The following is a 21394-nucleotide window of genomic DNA, read 5'->3' on the forward strand; positions in this document are numbered from 1 at the left end:
CTAGTGTTTAACATACACTTTTGGACACATAATTAAGTCACTGGTATACAGTTCTATATTACGTTGTTATTTTCAACATTTTCAACTATAAAATATCGCTTTCAAAGCATAACTGCATAAACTGGTAAAGTATTTTTTTTTTAATAATATAATATAGTAAATTATTTAAATAAAATTGAACTATTATTTTTCTGAAAAATATAATAATATATATGTATTCCACTCATATTTGTTAAGACGAAATTTTTATATATACATATACAAACAAACAATAAATTTCCAATTATATGGTAGTTGAACTATTCATATGTCCACTAGTGTATCTAACATTTGTGCACGGCAAGCGGAGGCGGACGTACACTGCATGTATTGGTGTTGGTGCTGGCGAACGCCTATAGATAGAGGTGCTCAGTGCGGTGCAAACTCAGTTGTCGCAGAAACTTCGAAGTGTTAATATTAATTTCGAATTTAATTTTGGTGAAAAAAAATATAAACGCAAAGTAAAGTAAAAGTGGAACACAAGTGCAAGCAATTATTTAAAAACAGGATCAGTACATTTGAAACTGGATAGTGTTAAAAAAATATATACATATGCGTATGTATATATAAGAGTTTAGAAAGAAAAAAACAGTAAAATTTGTGAACTTGATTACTGCACAATAAATACATCAATTGAGCCAACTGCAAAGGACTGGACTGTGCCAAGTGTGTGGAACAGTGTGAATAAGTAAACGAAATCATTTTTGACATAAGCAACTTGTTGGCGAATCTCGTTAATAAGTTACTGACAAGATGACTACCAAAATGGCGATTAATGCAAAGGTGCGTATGAGACAGGAAGAAATGCGAAGCAAAGAAATATTATGATAAAATACAGAATTGAGATTGCTCTGTATTTATTTACAAAATGCAACCAAAAAATTTTAGTGGAGAAATGCATAAAAAAATTAAAAAATTAGCTCAGGCACTTGCAAAATTTTAAAAAGTATTGGCACAAAAGCAGAAAAGTGAGAAAAAAGCAAGTGCAAAATTAAATTTGAGAAAGAAATATTTTCAAGTTTTAAAACCTGAAATTTTATAGAAAAAAGTTGCTCACAAACTAGTGCAAAGCACATTTTCAATTTGCGAAAAAATTAAATTTTAATTATGCAAAACTCAGAAAAAGGCATTCGCTTTTTGTACAACTAAAGGTGGTTCCTTTCGATTTGCCACTCAACACAAGTCTGCTTATTTACATATTTGCCAACGTTTTGTATAATTTTATTACCTTATTATTTGTATTTTTTTTGCACACATTTCTTTCGTTTTCTTTTTTTAGCCGATTGTTGCTAACAAGAAATAAACGAAACTTAAGTGTGTTACGCGTTTGCTTAAAAAAATATAAAAAAATCAAAAAAAAAAATTAAAAAATGTGGCGTTTTTTGTTGTTGCTCGCTGATTTTGAAGTTTACGGACGCTATTTGAATTATTTAGCGGTCGCATTTTTATCAAATTGTATGCGTGTATGTCTCTTAAGATTTTGTTACTGCCAAATACACGCGTTTGCCTTTTACGTTTGCCTAGGCCAATAGGTAAAGTGTGCAAAGTAAAATATATTATGTAGATATTGGCATACATACATACATATACATACATATATTATTTGTGTATATAATAAAACCATAAAATTAGCATTATTTCGCTTATTTCTAACGTTTATTTACACAGTTCGCTGAGATTTACAGAGTTTCGAGACTTTGCTGCTTCCGATTAAGCTAGTGTCCGGCTATATTTGCAATCACTTTCGTACAGCGTATGCAAAACATAAATTTTTGTTATCAGCACACATTTTAATTTGGCATTTTTAGCATTTTTGTACGTAGCAACAAATTCAGTTCAATATAAAAAGGTTCTTGTTAATAATTCTAATTTTAAGTGATAACATTTTTCATTATCACTTCATATCTATACGTTAGACAGGCTTGTGCTGACATGTGAACTTTATTAAACTTCTATTTCCAACACAATAATCAATAAATATTAAATTTGTGTGCGTTATACATTGAAAATAAAATTGAAAAATTAAATAGAATATTATAATATTATATATTGTACTTAAAAAATAAATAAATAATAAAAATTAATATTAAAAAAAAAAATCATTAATATTAATAAATACCTAACAATATGAAATGTATCTGAATTGTGTATCGGAAATATATTTAAAAACTTAGTTATAAATTAATAAAAAATACGGAAAAAATAACACCAAATCTCATATTTAAATGCACCTAATGTATATATGTAAGTAAATATCGTACATATAAACCGCTTAAAGGCATCTGGAAAAGGGAAGAAGCTAAAATATTGCAAACATTTGTTATGAACTGATACCATTCTGTATTTCTTTAATTACAATTTTTTAATAGTAATTTTCAAAGATACTCACTGACTAGCTTAATTTTTATTCTCAGTAAAACTGTTTATTTTTGTTTATGATTAAATATGTAAGTTTGTATTTACATATGTGTTAATTGACTTAACATTGCATGTATACTATCTTTACTGTACTTACTGTTAAGTAAATACATAAGTACATATACGTGTATTTATAAATACTCGAAAACAATCGCCTAAGTTTATGGTTGAGCGTAGTAAAATACTTCATTCATGATTTATAAGAATAGTGTGTATGTACATATGTACACACATATATATTAAGCATATGCAATAAACCGATTTCTGCAGCTTTTGCAGATTAATAGATAGTAAGAGCGTGAAACCTAGAAGCATTCATATTTTGAAAATAAGCACTAGAGAGTTTAATTACCTTAAAACAGATGATATGAAAAGTGCAGCGCTACGCACGCCCGCAGCACCAACAAAAACAAATGCACTGCAATTGCATCAGGCACACAAATGCAAAAACAAATTGGATGCAGTTCGTTACATATATGTATGTATGTCCGTGTGTCTGCGCACATTCACCCTACCTACGTCTACTACCCGATTAGCAATGTCAAGTCGTCACAGTGGGGTTGATTTGGCACACACACTTTTCATAGGCAACTCTTTTGAGATTGCAGCACAGTGTTGTTGCTTGCAATGATAAACAAATTGTTGTTAGATACACGTACGTAGATTTTAGGTAGTCTTCTGATTTTTGTTCTTTTACTGCTTTTGCAAAACTTGTTTTATTTTTCACTGACATACACTTTCCATATTGGTCAACATCAGCTAATTCTCAACCAACACATAAGTGGTGGAATTTAAGTAGTCCTTGCTGGACAAGTGTTATTTAGCTTTGCGCAGAGGCGATATCGTAACCAATGAAGTTCTACTGAGGTGCGATTATTGCTAGTTGAAAACTTTAACCAATACCCCGCCATGGGGGACGTGAAATACCGTCCACTACGGCAATTTTTGGAAGCCCGAGAGGGCTATTAATGAATACATAACAAGGTTTTTTAATTACAAATAAACTGATTTACCATGTTAGTTGAAAAAGTAGATTAACATAAAAGTAGGAATTGAAGAGGACTATTTTGTAGTGTCTATAGAAGGATGAAATATGACAGTAGTTTGTGAAACGACAATGGCGTCTTTTTGTTATCTTCCTTCTGGTAAAAGAAATTGAACCGGCTTTAGTATAAAATTCTTGAAAATCACTATCATTCTCGGCTTACATATATGATTATAATTGGATCACTAATATTTTGTATATTTCATTAAATTATTTATAAATCTTTTGGTAAAATATTCTAATCGCAATATCAATTAAAAAATGTTTAGCTCTTAGTATTAAATGTATAATAAAAAGCACAGGAATCTAATAAGAAGTCACGTTATTTATGCGTTGTTTACCAGGCAAAGAAAGAAGTAAAAGGAAAGTGTCAAAACAGCATAGAAATTGTAAATAAAGCCTTAGCGCTTTGCAAAATATTAAAATTAATGTAAAACTAGAAAATAATCTGTATATTTCCATTGAATTAATATTAAAATAAATAATTGTGTCTGCATTTCTAATCAGTTCGATGAAAATATGTATGTTGCAGCTACAAATATAAAATAATAAAAAAAACTAAAATGGTAGTTGTTGCAAAAATCCGAGCGAGTGATGTGCTAGAGTGCTTGAGATTACAGTGCAAACATATTAAAAAAGATTAACAAAAATTAAATTAATAATTATAATTAAATCGAGATATAGGCTAGGCAAATTTCTCTTTGCTTTAAAAAGGAATTTTCTCCCAGAAGACGAAAACCTTCAAGTAAACTCAGCAGCCATTCTAAATGTGCATTTAAAACTTTGCAAAGTCACTTACTAATAAGCAAAACAAAGTTTTAATGCAATGTCTGCAAGATTTTGTTAGATTTAACACTAAATAAAATAAATATGTATAAAGTTGCCGAAAAAGTGTGGTTATTTTACTAGCTTGTGATAATGGCTTGATATTATTGCATCATGCTATTTAAATATTATTTATATAGATACTACATATACAAGGTATGAGTGTATTTATAGCTGAATCGATTTTTAAAATAGTTCACTATTAACAGTGACCGCGTTTAAGCAAGAAATATTCATTATGAGCGTTCTCTTCACATATAAACAAGTTGTTACATCAGTTTTTTGTGTTAGATGCTGCAAAATTTTTTAAAGCATTTTCAAGGGTACCAAACAAATAAATATTAAAATTAGTCAGAATTTTTTTAGTATTAAATTTTGTTTTTGATAATTGTTGACTTTCGGCAGCATGTATATTGCATCAGTCTAGTCGCTCAAAAATTTTAGCTGAATTAAATATTTGTGACTATTTAATATTTATGAGTTAAAAGTAATGATAAGACAGACAGCGTGTTCAGGTGACGTGTGGCATTGTATTAGAACTAGCTTGTTTTAGACATACAATGATAATAAATATAAATAAATATTTTTTAATATTGTTTTAAAGCAAAAATACATTTTGTTGTGCGAAAATATTTATTGCAAGTTAATCGGATGTTCGTAGCGTCTTACGAGTATTTTAGTAAAGAATTTAGTAAAACTTATATTTGTACGGAAAAGTAAAAAAATATGTTTTCTCGTATTTGTGCAAAAAACCCACGATACTTTATATTTGCAAATAATCATACTGATTACAATGTTGTTTAGACAATTGTTTGCTCGGCAACGAAATGAAATTATTTATTAAAATATCTGCAGTGAAATGCTACTAGTTTAATGACTTTATTTGCATGTGTAAACATATAAATTAGTACATGCCTACCTTTATCAATTGACAAAAAATTAATTGTTCTCTTTTTGGGTTATCATTGGGTCAACGACGTGCCTCAATTTTCATATGAGCGTACAAGTGTATATAATTATGATGGTACACATGCAAATTTATAGTTGCTCATGATAGCTATTATACAAAAATACTTAAAAATGGAATTGAAATCAATTATTTCAAATATTATACCACTTTTTTATGATTTATGCTGATTTTAATCAATCATCTACCAATCATGTGAACAATTTTTGAGTGTGAGGGCGTGGAAAGTGATTATTAGTAATTGTCTAAGTGCGTAGTTGGGATTAGCATTATAATATATATTATTTTACTTTAATCAGAAATTTATTTTTTGGTTGAATGTTAAAAAGCTCGAAAAACATGTCTTTTTTTATTTTGAAAAAAAAAATAAGAATATATATATATATGTACATATATATTAAATAGAACATTCATTAACTTTATTATAATATTGTCTATCTCCAAAAACCTCGAAGTTTCTGTATTTTACCTTTTTATAGTGGCATTTACCTTTTGAGCTCTTGAATTGCCTTTAAAATATTTCGCCGACTGCACACGCGTGTGTACTTACAAATGTACATTTGTACATATGTATGTATGTCAATAGCATGTACTTAAATTTTACTTACAATACATGTAATTGATTACGCACGCCACGATTTGCTGCAACATTGAACTTTATACTTCTGCGTTTAAAATGCAAAAAGGTCTAAAAGGAGCAAGTACTTAAAATAAAACAGCAACAACAATTGACTTTCACTCGAGCATTCCCGGCGCATAAATTAATTATGTATATAAAGTTTAAAATATGCTTACCAATACACCGTTGTTCAAATAAATGCGCAATATATTGATTTCACTAAATGACAGGGAGCAAACGGCAGACACCGCAAATGAATTACATTACAGTTAGACTAGTTAATTATCAATTACTTTTGTTACGTAAATTGCTTTAAAACTAGCACATCGTTTTTTTAAATCAATTAATTAATTTTCATTTTTTTTTTTTCAATTTTATATTTTTTAAATTTTCGAATTCTATTTTTTTGCATTTTTCATTCGCTAATCTTCACTTTTTCTTAATTCCTTTCAGGATATATTCCGCAACCAACACAGACTAATACGTTTCATTGAGCAATCGATTCGTTTGTGCAGCAATCAATCGTTGAAAACCGCACAAAAACACGCCAAACAACAGGCTGAGCCCGACTTCCAGATCACCACATCGATTTCCAGTGAATTCACCTTCGCACCAGAACCGATCAAACACGATGCAGATGTTGGCCAACAGTTCGCCGCCGCACAATTGGCCGTACGCTTGGCTGCGCCACAACAATTGCAACCCAAACCAGATAATGATGAGGCTTTAGGTTTTGGCAAAGTATTCACCGATCACATGTTGAAAATCTACTATCACCGGAGTTTGGGTGGCTGGCAGCGACCGGAAATTACACCGCTCGAAAATCTCGTCATGCATCCCGCGGCTAAAGTGTTGCACTACGCAGTAGAGGTGAGATTTTCTTTTCAAAAAACTGCGTAATATTTTATGAAAGTCAAGTCTTTAGGAATCCAAGAAATCCAATCAAACACGGTTCATTTCTTGAATGTAGTACTATAGCTTTATCAATTCTAAAATTGTCCTACTCTTCTTTCCAGCTCTTCGAAGGCATGAAAGCTTACCGTGGTGTCGACGGCAAAATTCGTATCTTCCGCCCCAACATGAATATGAATCGCATGAATCTCACTGCCAGACGTTCCGGCCTACCCACATTCGAAGGTGAAGAATACATCAAGTGCCTGTCCCGCCTCATATCCATCGACTCCGAATGGGTGCCACACAGTGAAGCTGCCAGTTTATATATCCGCCCCACATTGATCGGTATCGATCCCACACTCGGTGTTGCCTCCTCCAACTCAGCCCTGCTCTACACAATACTCAGCCCTGTGGGTAGCTACTTTAAGTCTGACAGCGATGGTGCGGTCTCATTGCTCGCCGATCCACGCTACACAAGGTGAGTTTGTTTGCACTAGAAGCAGTTATGAAAATTCAATATTCATCTTTATATTGTCACTTGCAGAGCGTGGCCCGGCGGTGTTGGCAATCGTAAAATGGGCTCCAACTACGCACCCACGATCAATGTACAAAAAGAGGCTGCCCAAAAGGGACTGCAACAAGTATTGTGGTTGTATGGTGAAGATCATCAACTCACCGAAGTGGGCACAATGAACATTTTCATGTTCTACGTCAAAGAAAATGGAGGTAAATATTTACAGCATAACACAACACATAAAAAACAAATGTTTTAACATACGCTAACGTGACGTCATTTATTTTGTATTACAGAGAAAGTACTGGTCACACCACCACTCAGTGGTCTCATTCTGCCCGGCATCACAAGAGACTCGATACTCGCGTTAGCCAGACAATGTGGTAAATTCGAAGTGCGCGAAGAAGTGATCACCATGCCACAAGTCTGCGAACTGCTCAATCAAGGAAGAGTAAGTACACCCTACAAACGTCTACTCTCACACATTATACTAATTCCATCATCACTCTCTCCCACAGCTACTCGAACTGTTTGGCACCGGCACAGCGTGTGTGGTCAGTCCCATCAACCGCATCAATTATGTGGGCACCGATTTGTACATACCCACCATGGAACAGGAGAAGCCCATACACGAGTGGATACGTGAGACGCTAACAGACATACAATATGGCAAAATAGATCATCCATGGGCGGTGTTAATTGATTAAAGTACACACTCGCGTGCTACGTCTACGAAATGCCGCAACTACTGTTGTTGGCATCTTCTTAGCAAATGAAAGTGTATTAATAGTTTTTAAATTTTTTTTATTTTTTTGAGAGAGAGAAATAGCTTTACTATGACTATTTACCAGTACTTTAACTATACGCGTAGCTTATGGTATGGACGAAAACAGTTCTAATGGGTATTCTATCAACTATAACCAATATGTTTTTTCGGGTAATGGCAAAGCTCAAAATCTTTTTTAAAGTTTTCAAGCCAAACATTGCATTTATGTTTTGGACTCTCGGTGCGCCAAGTAGCTTTGGCGCACTACACACACTTACAGGCATATATGCTTGTAGGCGTACTATTAGTGTAAGCGTTTGTAAGGCAGAAAGCTATAAGGTGAAAGCTTTCGGAGCTTTTATCCTTTAATTATTTAAAGACTCCATATTTACGTATTAATTTCGTAAGTTTCTAATATTATTTATTTTACATGTTTAGGGTAAGGTAATGTAGTTAAATTTATAATAAGCAGACATAATTTAATGCTTCGAATATTTTCTGTAATAACTATACTATATATGTATATGTAGAATGTACACTGAGAAATTAAGTTTTAGTTAACTGTGTCGGCCAGCGTTTAAATTGTAGTCATTTAGGGAGATTTTATCTTCTGTGAATACTCATTTGCGGCGCATGTTTAGCTTATAATTTGTTTAGGCACTTATTGAAACCACACTTCTCAGGTATATATATGATTTAAAGACATATGTCTGTTGCAACTGGCAAAAGCATTCGTTTATAGTTAATATTCGTTTAAGTTATTGTTTTAAAACCAGAAGAGCTAAGTACCAGAGTCAAGTGCATTTATTAGTTTAGACTTCGACTTGTTGTCATGATTTTGATATTTTCATTCAAAATTCAAAATTAATGTTTTTCGCCAGCAATCAGAATATACAATATGCATACCAATGTATGCGCATATTAAAGTAAAAAAATAATGAAAAAAATAAAACCAATAATAATTAAAAAAATGAATAAATTTTAAATGAAAGCAATATAAATGTAATGTCTCCCAACAAAGCTTCGGAAAGCTGTGAAATTTGTTTTGTAAATCGAAATTGTTTAAGTAATTGTGTATTTATGAAATATTTGATTATGCTTTGAAAAGTGCTTGTATTGGTTGTACTTATGCTTTATAATAAATCATTGGAAATAAACAGAAAAGTGCAAATTTCAAAATCGAAAAACCCACAAAACAAAAGAAAAAAACATGTATTTTATTTCTCTGCTTTCGAAGGATGGAAGTTCGTCAATTAATTCTACCAAATTTTAGGATTCTTTTTGTAGGGAAATGTTTTTACTTAAAAAAGTTTTATCTTTTATTGTTGTTTTTTGTAACGTTATAAAATGTTCAAAGTAACAGTTTTTGGATATTATTGCCAAGTTAACGGTAATTAAACGTATAAATTGTGAGCTCACTTCAGATACGAAGAATTGGCTCTCGTGGGTACGAAGTTCTATTTCAATTCCATCAATTGCGAAATTTTATTTCACTAATATATTAAAAAAAATGTTCTAAGTAAATTAAATTAATTAGTATTATATTATTATTCAAAAACACTAGAGACATGTCGTCCATCTATCACAACAATATCGATCTGGTTGTGGGTTTTTCGAGCTGGAAACAGCCAAGTAGCTTGATATAGTTTCTTATGCTGGAATCCGGTACTAAGCCGAATATATTTCGGGCACCGGTCATCATGGAGGCTGAATTTTCCGACTGTTGTGCCAATTACACTTTCTTTACCCACTCTAGAACGCCATGCACGATTTTGACATCGTGACGGGAGCAGCCAATCCAACACCAAATGTGTGCTCCTTTATATGGCCGCTGTAGTAGATGTCACAAGGACCCACCTTCTTCCGTCCTTGTCCCGTCCATCGCATTTCCTGGCAACCTTAACTCTTACGAGGATATAAATTTTCATTGGAGAGGTTTTTTTATGTGGTGGGTCCCAAGCCCTGCACATAGGCGTGGTTCGCCTCCTCACTATAGCTCGCCTCCAAACTTTTGTCTCTTGGCTACTCAGACCTCCACTTCGTTGGATAGACCAGTTGGAGAAGGATTAAAACGTTTGCAGAGGTCGTCATCAAAAGGAGGGTTTCTCTTCCGAGGTTTTCGTCGATTTTTCATTGGTACATCGTTTTTATATGGTGGGTCCAAAACCCTACGCACAACCGCAGAAGCGGGTTCGCCTTCTCACTTTAGCTCACCTCCATAAGGCTGTTTGTTGGCTACCCAGAGGATATAGGAGGATACTTGATCTAAAACCGGTAGCAGTGAGCTGCTTGAATCATGTGGAGAAGAATCGTTTCTGGCCACTCCCAAATGAATGACAATCAAAAACATTCCTCACTTACGTGAACTTCTACACAGAATCCCATCGGAGATAGTAGCTTATCATAAAACTTACAAGTCCAAATACCGTTCGCATCAGAGAAAATGAACAGGATATCTATAAAGAATACGAATATGGAAATATGTAGTTCCAACTAATGTTCATGTTAGGTTTAGTTAGATCAAGGGATAGATCTTCGCAACTGCAAAAAGTCTCACTTAGACTGCTTCGACTGTCCTTTATGACACCCACTCCTAACGGATTGCCAAGACCCTTATGATTCGACTGTATTATAAAGTTCTTAAGTCGATTAATGACCATTTAAATCTACATCGCTGTTTTCGCCGAAGATGCGCCTACCGAAATGTTTTAGTCTGGCGAATGTTGGACATTAAAGAAGGAAGTGCTTGGATGATTCCTCTTCGCCTTCCTCTAAGCAACGTTAACTTAACGGTATTAATTTTTGTAAATTACAAAATGTCGATTTATTGAATAAAACAAACGTTTAATTACTTTCACCTTAAAACTTTTGATTTAATCTCGAATTAAAATGTGCTAGTGTGTGTGTAGACTTTTCAAAAATGAATTGAACACATTTGCCATTGGATGTCTTTTTGAATTGATTTAAAAACATTCATACATATAACAACAAACTTAATATTATAGATAACAATAATTTTTTTACATTTATTGTAAACACTATCTTGACAAGGGCAGCTCAGGCATAACATCTTCAGTTCTACTTAAATACCAATTTACTTAGATTTCAATTTCAATAAAATTTCAATAAAAAAATGTTGTGCCATAAACATGGAATACCGGTATTTTAAGATTTACGGTTTTAATTAATGTTGTATTTGCTATGAATGCATTAAAAAATGTTTATTTACTCAGTGTTGTTAAGTACAGTCTAACTGTAAATGTTTGCAATTTTGTTTTTAGTCTACCTTTACTGTTTATATTCTTTGTAATATTTGTTGATCGAGAACGGTTTAGAAAATTTTTAATTTAATTTAATTTTAAATAAATAGTATTTTGTGTATACCATATGCATATGTAATTTTCAGTTTCTTTTTCTGTATTGGCTATAACATATTCCGTATATATATTTAATATATAGTCATTTATTTAATTTCATTATATAGATTATATAGTCAAATTTAACATTGTATTGTTTTAAAAGTTTTAGTTTTTTTGTTGTTATTTACTTGTATATATTTATTAACTTCGTTTATTCGTTACGTTGTTCTGCATTAGAATTGTCTTTAAAAGGTAAAAATGTGTTGCTGCCGCTGCTGCGCGCTTCAAACGCCAATTCGATATTTTTTCTTTTAAACATTTGTGCTTAAAATTATTTTTCATTAAATTAATTAATAATTTCATATAAATAAAAAATAAATAAATTTTTGTATGTTTGACTAGTTTGGTTTGGTTTGGTTTTAAAAAGCTTAAATATAATTTGAATATTATTATTTTGAAAATAATTAACGGAGTGCGCTTAAAATAAAGTTCAACACTTTCAGTTTATTGTTCAATTTATGCTTTAGCTGCGCGCTGTTTTGTTGGCCAACAAAATGGTTTGAGTAATTCAGCTCATACTCTCGCTCCTGACACAACCATGCAGCCTTTCGAATGAGTGCGTGCACTGAGGGGCACATACAATCGTGTTACATCGATATTAAATATACTTATTTTATCATAATATTTCAGGTATAATTTCAAATATTGCAAACTGTTTCAATATTTCTGCTTAACTAATTGCTTACAATTAGCATTATTTGTTTTTTTTTTCAATTGTTGCGCCAACATGCCACCGGCACACATACAAATGTATGTAATGCACTTGTGTAGAGTTGCCAACTATCTGAGCATATGCTGCATTGCCATTTAGAACATTTTGCACTCAACCAACGCATGATTTTAAGACTAAATGTACAACTACCGCTATTTGTATGCATGAATATATTATAATATTTCTGAACTTATTGCATATTAATAAAATAATATTTTTATTAATTTATTGTAATCATTTAACAATGAGAAATGCGCATAATTTATCGTAAATAAAAGTACGAAATGAACAAGCGACAAACATATGTGTAAAATTATAGTTCCATTAAAATTTCCATTACAAAATAAAGTAAAATTTATGTCATGTTTAAGTTTTTAGTAAATAATACAGTTATACTAAAAATTTACTACAATTAGCTCAGTCAACGAAATGCACTTCTTCTCTCCACCCACCTAACATAAATGCAATTTAGCCGTTTTAGGCCTTAAATAATTGTGGAAACTCGTTAGCGATCTCTCGCACTAACTGCTGATCCGAAGCGCTGCACTCGGTCTCTTCGCAAAAAATGCGTGTAAATATCTTCATAAAGTCCTGCTTGCGATGCTGATGTTCGGCATAATTGGTATTGCGTAGAATGCGTCGACATAGTTCCAAATAGCAACGTCGCAACTGTAGGAAAAAACAAAACGTAAAGTTAGAACAAGTAAAGGCTAAGTTCGATCATAACGTAACGTTAAGTAATCTCGCGAATTGTAACAGAATTTGAAATATTAAATAAAACTAACTGAAAGTAAAATTATTGTTGTAATTTTATAAAGATAACACAATTTGACCCATATATTCGGTATAAGTTCAATAGAATAACGAAAATCATCATATACAGTATATGAGGGCTGAGGTAATTCCTGAACTGATTTCACTCATTTTCACCACCAATCAACACAATATATAGAAGACTATACGCTCACTTATTTTTGCTAAGATATCTCACATATTAACCGAATTATGCGGAATAAAGTCTACCGTATTTTTGAATAACCAATAATTAGGTATATAGGAGTTAGAGAAAGTTATGACCCGATTTTAACCATTTTTGGTACAGAGACACACTATTAGATGAAAAAGATTCCCTCTGGATTACATTAAAATATCTGAAAGATTTACTGATATTTTCGCTGTAAAATTACCCTTAGGCACTGAGTTCTCCATGTTCGATATCCGGGGCAGTGGAAAAGTTATAGTCCGATTACGACAATTCTTTCACAATCGATGCCACACATCAAATACAGTATTTGTATAATGTTTTATTCCGCTATCTTCATTGGTTTCTTATGTATATATTATAAAGTGAAGGAATAAGATGGAGTTCAAAATTGAGTTACATGGGAAGTTGTCGTGGTTGTGAATCGATGTCACTCATTTTTCATCTGTCAGCAGGGTGTCAAGAAAGTATTATGTGTCGAATTTCATTGAAATCGGTCGAGATGTTTTTTAGATATGGGTTTTGACCCATAAGTGAGTGAAAACTTATTAAAGGGCGGGACCACGCCCTCTTTACCAAAAAAAATACATCCAAATATGCCTCCTCATAGTGCGATCCTTTGTACCATAATTTACTTTCATCACTTTATTTATGGCTTAATATGTTTTCGTTTTTCGCCATTTTTTGGGCGTGGCAGTAGTCCGATTTCGCCAATTTTCAATAGCACACCCCTCCCACGGTCCCAAGAACAGGTTTACCAAATTTCGTCAAGATATAGATATTTTAATTTTTACTCAAAAATACTCTGTGCAACGTATTAAGAGAGTATAAAAAATGGAATAAATAAAATAACTTACCGGATTACCGGCACACAAATCGGATAATTGTCGCACCAATATATCAATGAGCACTTTATTGTCATTCGTGTAAAACATGCCAGCTGTATCCGGATTGCTGAAGATATCGATAAACATTTTGAGCACTGAATTCATAGTATCCGTTGAATGCTTCAACAACTTAATTGGATCCTCTGTAAAGACGGTAAAGTGTAATGTGGGTGCAAGAAAGAAAGCAGTATGAAGTTACCTTCTCTATTTAGTAATAATAGAATTTTCTCTGTAAATATTTTGGCGCTGGGCAAGCTTTGCATAGCTTCAACGACAACATTTTGCGAAAAATCAGTGAATTGTAGATTGAAAGCCAATATTAAGGATATAACCATGTCAACTAGGGTCTCCGGATTATTGCCTTCAACGATTTCTAAGAGGAAACTCGCAAAGTGTACACCAAGATAATCTGAAAGGAATTTTATATAGTTATTAACCATTATAATAACAAAACATAAATTTCAAAGAGTTAGTTGATTAAATTTAATATTTTTTTTACACACCTTGATGATTTACTGGCATTGGTTGACCTAATGAGAATATGATTGTTAACATTTTGACAAGTTTCTTAAATTTATCTAGATTGGCAAAATTGGTTTTCATATCTTCTACCTGTAATACGTTTAATTAGTGATAATTTGTATGAAATGTTTACAAAAACAAAAATACCCACAATTTCTAATGGCAATACAGATGTGAGTAAAATATCGACTATAATATGATCCAAATGGCAAGCAGCGGTAAAAGTCTTCAGCAATAGCTGTTTAATGGGCCAGCGCGTTTCCATTTGATAATACTGCACTAGATTAATAAGCACCTGATACTGATCGCACGACATTTCATAACAGCTAATATTTTCATCGGCATTATTCTAGAAAATATTTTTTACAGTTATTTGATAACATTATATATTATAAAAGTAATTACCAAAATTTCAACGAGTTCTTCGAGGAATTGTATTATATCGTCCTCATCCTCGTACAGCATCCACGAACGTTGCTCGGTATCGTTTTTACAATCCGCCAACTGCGAGAATATATATTGTAGACGTTTCGAGTCGTGTGTCATGCCCAACAATGCTTTTGGTGTTTCCACCTTCTCGGTTACATGTATCGCCACCGCCTCCAAGTATGGATTTATGGCACCGTTATATAATTGTTCTAGACTAGTGAGGACAACGCGTAAAGCTTCGCACGACAAATCAAAGCTCAAATTCGTATTACGCCTTATTATATCTACAATTTGATAAACATCAGAGGATTCAACTTTCAAATCGGCGCGTGTTACACCGTATGCCGCAGCCCCAGTGGTCACTATAGTAGTACCGGAAGCACCTGTTTGCAAAGCCTGCTGCACAGCCAACTCTTCACTATCCAGCGCTTGACTATTCTCAACGCTATTGGTGAAATCACCGCGTCCATCGTTCGCTAAAGTGGCGACATCACGTCCATCGCTGGCCGGTTCACTGCCATCGGATTTTTCAGCGAACTTTTCGTCGTTGAAATGCTCACTGGTGTCGGTTAGCGTGTTTGTGCCGCCAGCTATACCGTTGCCGGTAATACCAGCGCCGTTACAGCTATTACCACCGCCGCCACCGCCATTGGCATCGCCCGCTTCACATTTACGCTCGCTGCCATTCTGTTTTGCATGGCTCTGGCTCTGGCTCTGACCAGGCGACTCACGTTGACTCGTTTCTTTATATGTTGTCACCACATCTTCGCTTGTTGTCGTTGTTGTTGTGGTAGTCTCCGAAGGCTCTGATGTGACACTATTGTCTTGTGTGATATCACTGGCTTTATTGCTGCACTGTGTTTGTTGCGTTTGTTGCTGCTGCTGCTGCTGTTGCTGTTGTGATTGCTGTGTCTGTATCTGCATGGTGCCCATGCTGTTGGACTCTTGCATAATTTGTGGCAACACAATGCCGACAGCTGGGCTAGACATCGATTTCTTATTGCTGTCCAAGCGATTTGAACGCGGTGGACTTTGTGGACTGTGCGGTGTTTGTTGCGCTGAAACGGAAGTGGCGCGATTACTATGTGATTTTGAGCAATTTTTCTCGCTAATGCTTTGCGAGAAGGACAAGGAAGAATCACAGTCACGTTCTGAGTAATCCTGCAAGATAAATGTATGAAATAACGTTTTTTTTAATGGATTATATTCTATTTACCAAGTAAACTCTTTCCATGGCCATTTTCTTCTCGCGTAGCCGCTCCAATAGCTCTTCTTTTGGCATAATTCCATTGATTTCCGTTTCTTTCGACTTTTCAAGTGACTCAATTGAGGAGTTGAGAAAACTGATGAGAAAATCTGGTTCCACCTTAAATTTGAGTTTTGAAAAATTTGCAGTGATATATTGAATTCTTCAAAAACATAATTTTATCGAATTAAGAAATAATTATTACAGATTAGTTTTCTAATTGATCTCGAAGAAAGGAAAAACTTTAAGGAAAGATATGATACTAACTGGAACAGTCGACAAGATACTTTTTACACTATTTGGTTGTCGTCGAGATAAAAACTGAGAATTACAAAAATACTGAAAAATATAAAGGTCGCAGTCTCGGGCCCCACAATCCATATCCATAGGTCTATGTAGCCGGAACGGAACCTGATTTTTTTACAACCAAGGTCTGTCGACTCGACAGCATTTCTCAAAATTATTCGGGAAATGTGTACTGTCGTTACTACAACAACAGCGTCGGAACCTTTGATCGGAAGCGATATTTTTTAAACAGCCACTTCTAATAGCCAACCCAACACCTACACACAGACGAAGGGTTCGAGCCTTGAACAATTAACAATTCATACTTACACAAATTGTATATTACAGCAGATACCATGTATTCCCTTATCCCCTTGCAGTATATGAGTATCTGCATGACCTTAACCATCTATTTTCATGGTAATTCAAACACACTCATAAAACACCCGCTCCCTACGGTTCAACTACTTCGAAATAGTTCGCAATTGCATCTACAGTTACATAACATCGATAACAATATCTAAACAAATCAGTAAATTGTAAAGATATATTACAACAACAACGCTAGAAGTACTAAAATATTCAACCCACCCTTTAGCTACCCATTTGAGCTTCCAAAGCATCAATCAAATCTATAAGAAATATTATCTTCATACGATTTTGTATTAACGCAAACCCTGTAGGAAATTAAGGCCTGTTTTTATATATTTTAATACCAAAATGTTACTAGTTGCTCCAACAACACATAAAACAGAACTCTTCTTCCGAACCAAGGCCTGGCTGGTAAATCACATATTATTAGGTGGATGTATGCTCTTGCGACAGCTTTGCACCCGTACTTGCCGTCGGGTTCATTTACTGATTAAACAATAAACGAAACATAATAGTTTTCATAAGGCGGCAGAAAGTTTCACAGGTGTTGACCGATTCAGTGGTAAACTGTCGGCTCAAATTCCGTGTGTATAGTGGATCTATGTTTTAGACTCTCCGCGCTAAAGGGAGACGGTGTACAAGTGTCTGGACACAATAGTTTTGCTTGGATCCGAGCCGAGTTACGCAGAGGAACCTAATACCATAGTGGGGAACTTCCGTAAGGAGAACAGAATGGAAGGAGTCAGACACTGGCAGCAAAACGTCGACTTGCGTTAACCCAAACTATTATTGAGAGGCTACAACCTTATATACAATTGGTTACTTGCAAAACATCGATTTACGATTCTAAAGAAATACTTATGCATAGTGTATTATTCAAGACCTGTTCCAATATATAAAACTTAATGTGACATTAAAATTTCCTATAGGTATGGGAAAGGGTATGCAGTCAATGACAATATATGCGTTTGCAAATTAGATTGATCACAGCACGCACATATGAATGAGGGTATGTTAATTGAATAAGGTCACATGCGACAACATGTACTAATTAGTTAAGGAATATTATGTTGCGCGCAAATCAATTCTTTAGTGAATATATATTGCAATATGTTGAAAACGCAAGTTTAATATCTTTTGCAAATATAAGGTAGAACTAATTATAGAAAATTTAAGTGATGAGAAAACGAAAAATACAGCTGTCACTGTCAATTTGACATCCATCAACAATGGAAACAACAGCTAGTAAATAAATACTTATGGAAGGGGAACGAGAGTAAATAGTATTGTTGTTGACTACAATTTGCACAAAAAGACGTCAAACTAAAATTTAAATAAAAAAGGATTTGTTTTCAGTAGAGCACTTAATTTATACGGAAGGTTGGTAATTGTACACCTTCAGTGCTAGTGGCGAAGCAATGAAGGTTAATAAATAAATTTAATAATTTTGCCAACAATTATATTATACATTATATACATATGATGTGATTTAAAAATCACAAAAATTAAAAAAAAACAAAAACATGTAACGGACTTAGAATTATTAAAAATAACATCCTTGTGTGTAAAAATAATTATTCTTATAATTCAGAAGCAACTGAACAATGTGAAATGTGCCAGTATGTAGGCATATGCACATAACTTCAAGCATACATATTATTACACGGTATAAATATATGCACCGAATTGGTAAAGCTCTATATTGTCGTGTCTTCGCCCGAATATTGGTGTCAATAACCCTCAAGTTGCATTTTATCCACTCACTGCGTTGATGCTATCACCCATCAGCTGCAGCTCCGGGAGACAAGTAAATCCGAAAAAGAGGCAATCTTCATGGGTAATTATAGGTTGAGTAGCCGTACACACATACACACCCATAGACACTACTTCAATGCACATGCTGTGCAGTGACAAGCATTAAAGTGCAAACGGAAGCCTCAAAAAGGGCGAAGTGTAAGATGAAAAGAATATTAGTATAATTAAAGAATTAATCAATATATATAATATTACATTTGAAGCGAGGAGGATGTGCGGTGGCAAAATGCAAGAAAATCCATTTAAAAGATATTTTTAGGTATTTAACGGCATTTACTTAATAGATTAATTTCAGTCAGAGTGAAATAGAAATTATTTCCTTTAAGATATACACTAGCTGTAAAACTATTCATTTCAACCTTTATAAATATGTATATTTGTTTACTTCATATATATTTTTATAAAATATATTTGATACATTTACATATATTTACTTATTGGAGTAAATTATTTCGAAATCAAGAGGAAGTGCAGTGGAAAAAGCTATTGTTGCATAAGAAAACACTCTCTGACAAATTTGGAAACAATCTCGTGCCAATTTTATATGTTCTTATGTAATCTTCAAATTGTCTACATTTCATATGTAAAAATATATAATTATAAATTAATAATTGTTGATGGCGTATTATGGCAAGATATGTTATTCTTTCAACAATTGAAAAAATTTTAGACGAATGAAGTTCCAAACTTAGAAGAATTTAGTAACAATATTATTGCAAAAAAATTATGTGAGCAGTTTTCCTTCATCTATAGCTAACAAAATTTTTTTTATACAATAAAAGCTAAATATATTTTAAAATTAAAAGGAATTGTAATTTTAAATGCAACGAAATCAATCAAAAAATTAATTGTAGACTTTTGGTTAGTTACGCGCTTTAACATTTCATGTTTTATAGCTACCTCAATTAGTAATATCCGCTTTTTCAAAAGGTTAATAAATCAAAACAAATACTATAATTCAGTTAAAAAATATCAAAATAAGCGATCTTGTTTCTACTCGTATGTATTTGAAGACGATTTAGATTGAGCATGCACAATTTTCTCTGATTAACTGCAATAACCGTATTCACAAGTTATAAACTTATACAAAAGCTAATAATAAATACAAAACAAAACACTGATTCGATTTCTTGATTAGTCGCCAAACTTGCGAATTTATGAATGAAATCGCAGAATATCTTAAGTTGGTCATCAACATATTATCTTGTTTTTAACACTTTGAAAATTTATTACCTCCGTACTTGAATTTTAATGTTTAAATTCGTATAAAGTGTATATTTCCGACCTACGTCACTAGGAATAGAGTTAGCAGTTGAACCTTAGCAAACAACATTTTGTATTTTGCTGACCACACCCCTAAATCTTACAATTACACAATCCGTCAATATTATTAGAGAGCACTAAATAGTTGAATTGTGCAATTTTGAAAAAATATCACTACTTAGGCAGATATAATAATGGAAAACTTACCTTAATTTTCATTACGTAATTTGATGGCACAAAACCAATATTGCCTTTCATGCTAACTACTTGCCACCAGTTCCGTTGACGTGCTGAAGTCTGGTACAGTATGAAGTACTCTCCTTCATCGAAGCTGATCGTTTTGGGATAGACCGCCTGGAAGTCATAAAGTGCTTTAAGCATTTCGATGCTTTCTACGCGCACAAATATCACAGAAATTCCAAGAATTGCAAGCAACGAAAAAAAGAAAAAAATAGGATATTATTAGGTAGAGTGAGTGAACTATTTAGCCAAATTGACAAATACATAAAGGGCAAATATGACTGGTAAAATGTGTATAAAAGGAACACAATTGTAATAACAAAAGCACGTCTGCAGCAGAAGCTGCGGCTCAAGGCACTAAGCGCGTTTGTTTCCAATTCGAAGCTTCAAATATTTGCCTGATTTGGCAAGGCAAAATACGGAAAGCAGAAGGCAACGGTGTGAAATTGCCAAAATTGCTCATAATGCAATTCTCACACCAGCACCACCCCATTACCCGTTGACACACATACATATTTTAGTTTGGTAATTGTACACCTACTGCACTACGGTTATTAGCCACACTTTTATGCATTCTGCCGTTTCCTTATTTACTTATAACTTACCCATTTTCTAGCCAAGGACGTAATTTGGATTTCTTGTTTTTATTTCTCTTTTACATTGACGCGGTGTGTATTCTTTAAGTAACAATATAGGGAACGCTAGGCGTCAACACAAGCGATGAAATAAAAAGTCCTTTAAACCAAAACTTATTATATATGTATGCACACTTAAAATTATTTTGCTTCAAATTTTTTCAGAATTTTTCAAATTTTGTTTACAACTTATTCGAATTTACGTCCACTGAAAGCAAATAACACAAATTTTCGACAGGTATAAAATTATACGCCTAGATATTCTAATCAAACTAATTTTTCCAAATGCCACACATAAATGATATGAAGGCAAACACAGAATCACACAGAATGCCAGAAAATTTACCCACCCATTTCCTATAGGTTCTGGATAAAAAGGATACTGTAATGAAAGTCTGGAATCAAAATAAAGAATAACTAAGTGAAATAAAATGTCAAATTGGATTTGCTCCACCAGAGTGGCTGTGTTTGATAACAAAGGATAGCAAATAGTTTAATGG

The 21394-nt window shown here is 33.3% G+C and overlaps 2 protein-coding genes and 1 non-coding gene across 3 annotated transcripts; 2 read left to right on the forward strand and 1 right to left on the reverse strand.

Moving 5' to 3' along the window:
- Positions 1–415: 415 nt before the first annotated feature.
- On the forward strand, positions 416–9059 carry LOC105216406 (branched-chain-amino-acid aminotransferase, cytosolic). The gene is made up of 6 exons (XM_011190878.2): positions 416–822; positions 6367–6783; positions 6930–7285; positions 7352–7533; positions 7618–7772; positions 7840–9059. Exons 1-6 carry the CDS (start codon positions 793–795, stop codon positions 8026–8028), a joined length of 1329 nt encoding a protein of 442 aa, XP_011189180.1. The 5' UTR covers positions 416–792; the 3' UTR covers positions 8029–9059.
- Positions 3280–3420, forward strand: LOC114804468 (U4 spliceosomal RNA). Its single transcript, XR_003752660.1, has one exon. It is a non-coding gene; the product is annotated as a U4 spliceosomal RNA (small nuclear RNA).
- Positions 9060–12520: 3461 nt separating the features above from the next.
- On the reverse strand, positions 12521–21227 carry Nckipsd_1 (NCK-interacting protein with SH3 domain). The gene is made up of 9 exons (XM_011190882.3): positions 20865–21227; positions 20227–20411; positions 16255–16404; positions 15015–16199; positions 14761–14958; positions 14591–14699; positions 14287–14496; positions 14058–14230; positions 12521–12887 (listed from the first exon to the last, which is right to left on the reverse strand). Exons 1-9 carry the CDS (start codon positions 20866–20868, stop codon positions 12696–12698), a joined length of 2406 nt encoding a protein of 801 aa, XP_011189184.1. The 5' UTR covers positions 20869–21227; the 3' UTR covers positions 12521–12695.
- Positions 21228–21394: the final 167 nt, after the last annotated feature.

Source organism: Zeugodacus cucurbitae, chromosome 5 (genome assembly GCF_028554725.1).
Source record: "Zeugodacus cucurbitae isolate PBARC_wt_2022May chromosome 5, idZeuCucr1.2, whole genome shotgun sequence".
Lineage (NCBI taxonomy): Eukaryota > Metazoa > Arthropoda > Insecta > Diptera > Tephritidae > Zeugodacus > Zeugodacus cucurbitae.

Coding starts and splice junctions, on each gene's coding strand:
- LOC105216406 (XM_011190878.2), top strand. CDS start 793: ATGACTACCAAAATGGCGATTAATGCAAAG. Junction 7,286..7,351: donor GCCGATCCACGCTACACAAG/GTGAGTTTGTTT, acceptor TGTCACTTGCAG/AGCGTGGCCCGGCGGTGTTG. Junction 7,773..7,839: donor AACTGCTCAATCAAGGAAGA/GTAAGTACACCC, acceptor TCTCTCCCACAG/CTACTCGAACTGTTTGGCAC.
- Nckipsd_1 (XM_011190882.3), bottom strand. Junction 16,405..20,226: donor ATTACGTAATGAAAATTAAG/GTAAGTTTTCCA, acceptor CTCAAATTTAAG/GTGGAACCAGATTTTCTCAT. Junction 14,497..14,590: donor AATGCCAGTAAATCATCAAG/GTGTGTAAAAAA, acceptor AATTCCTTTCAG/ATTATCTTGGTGTACACTTT.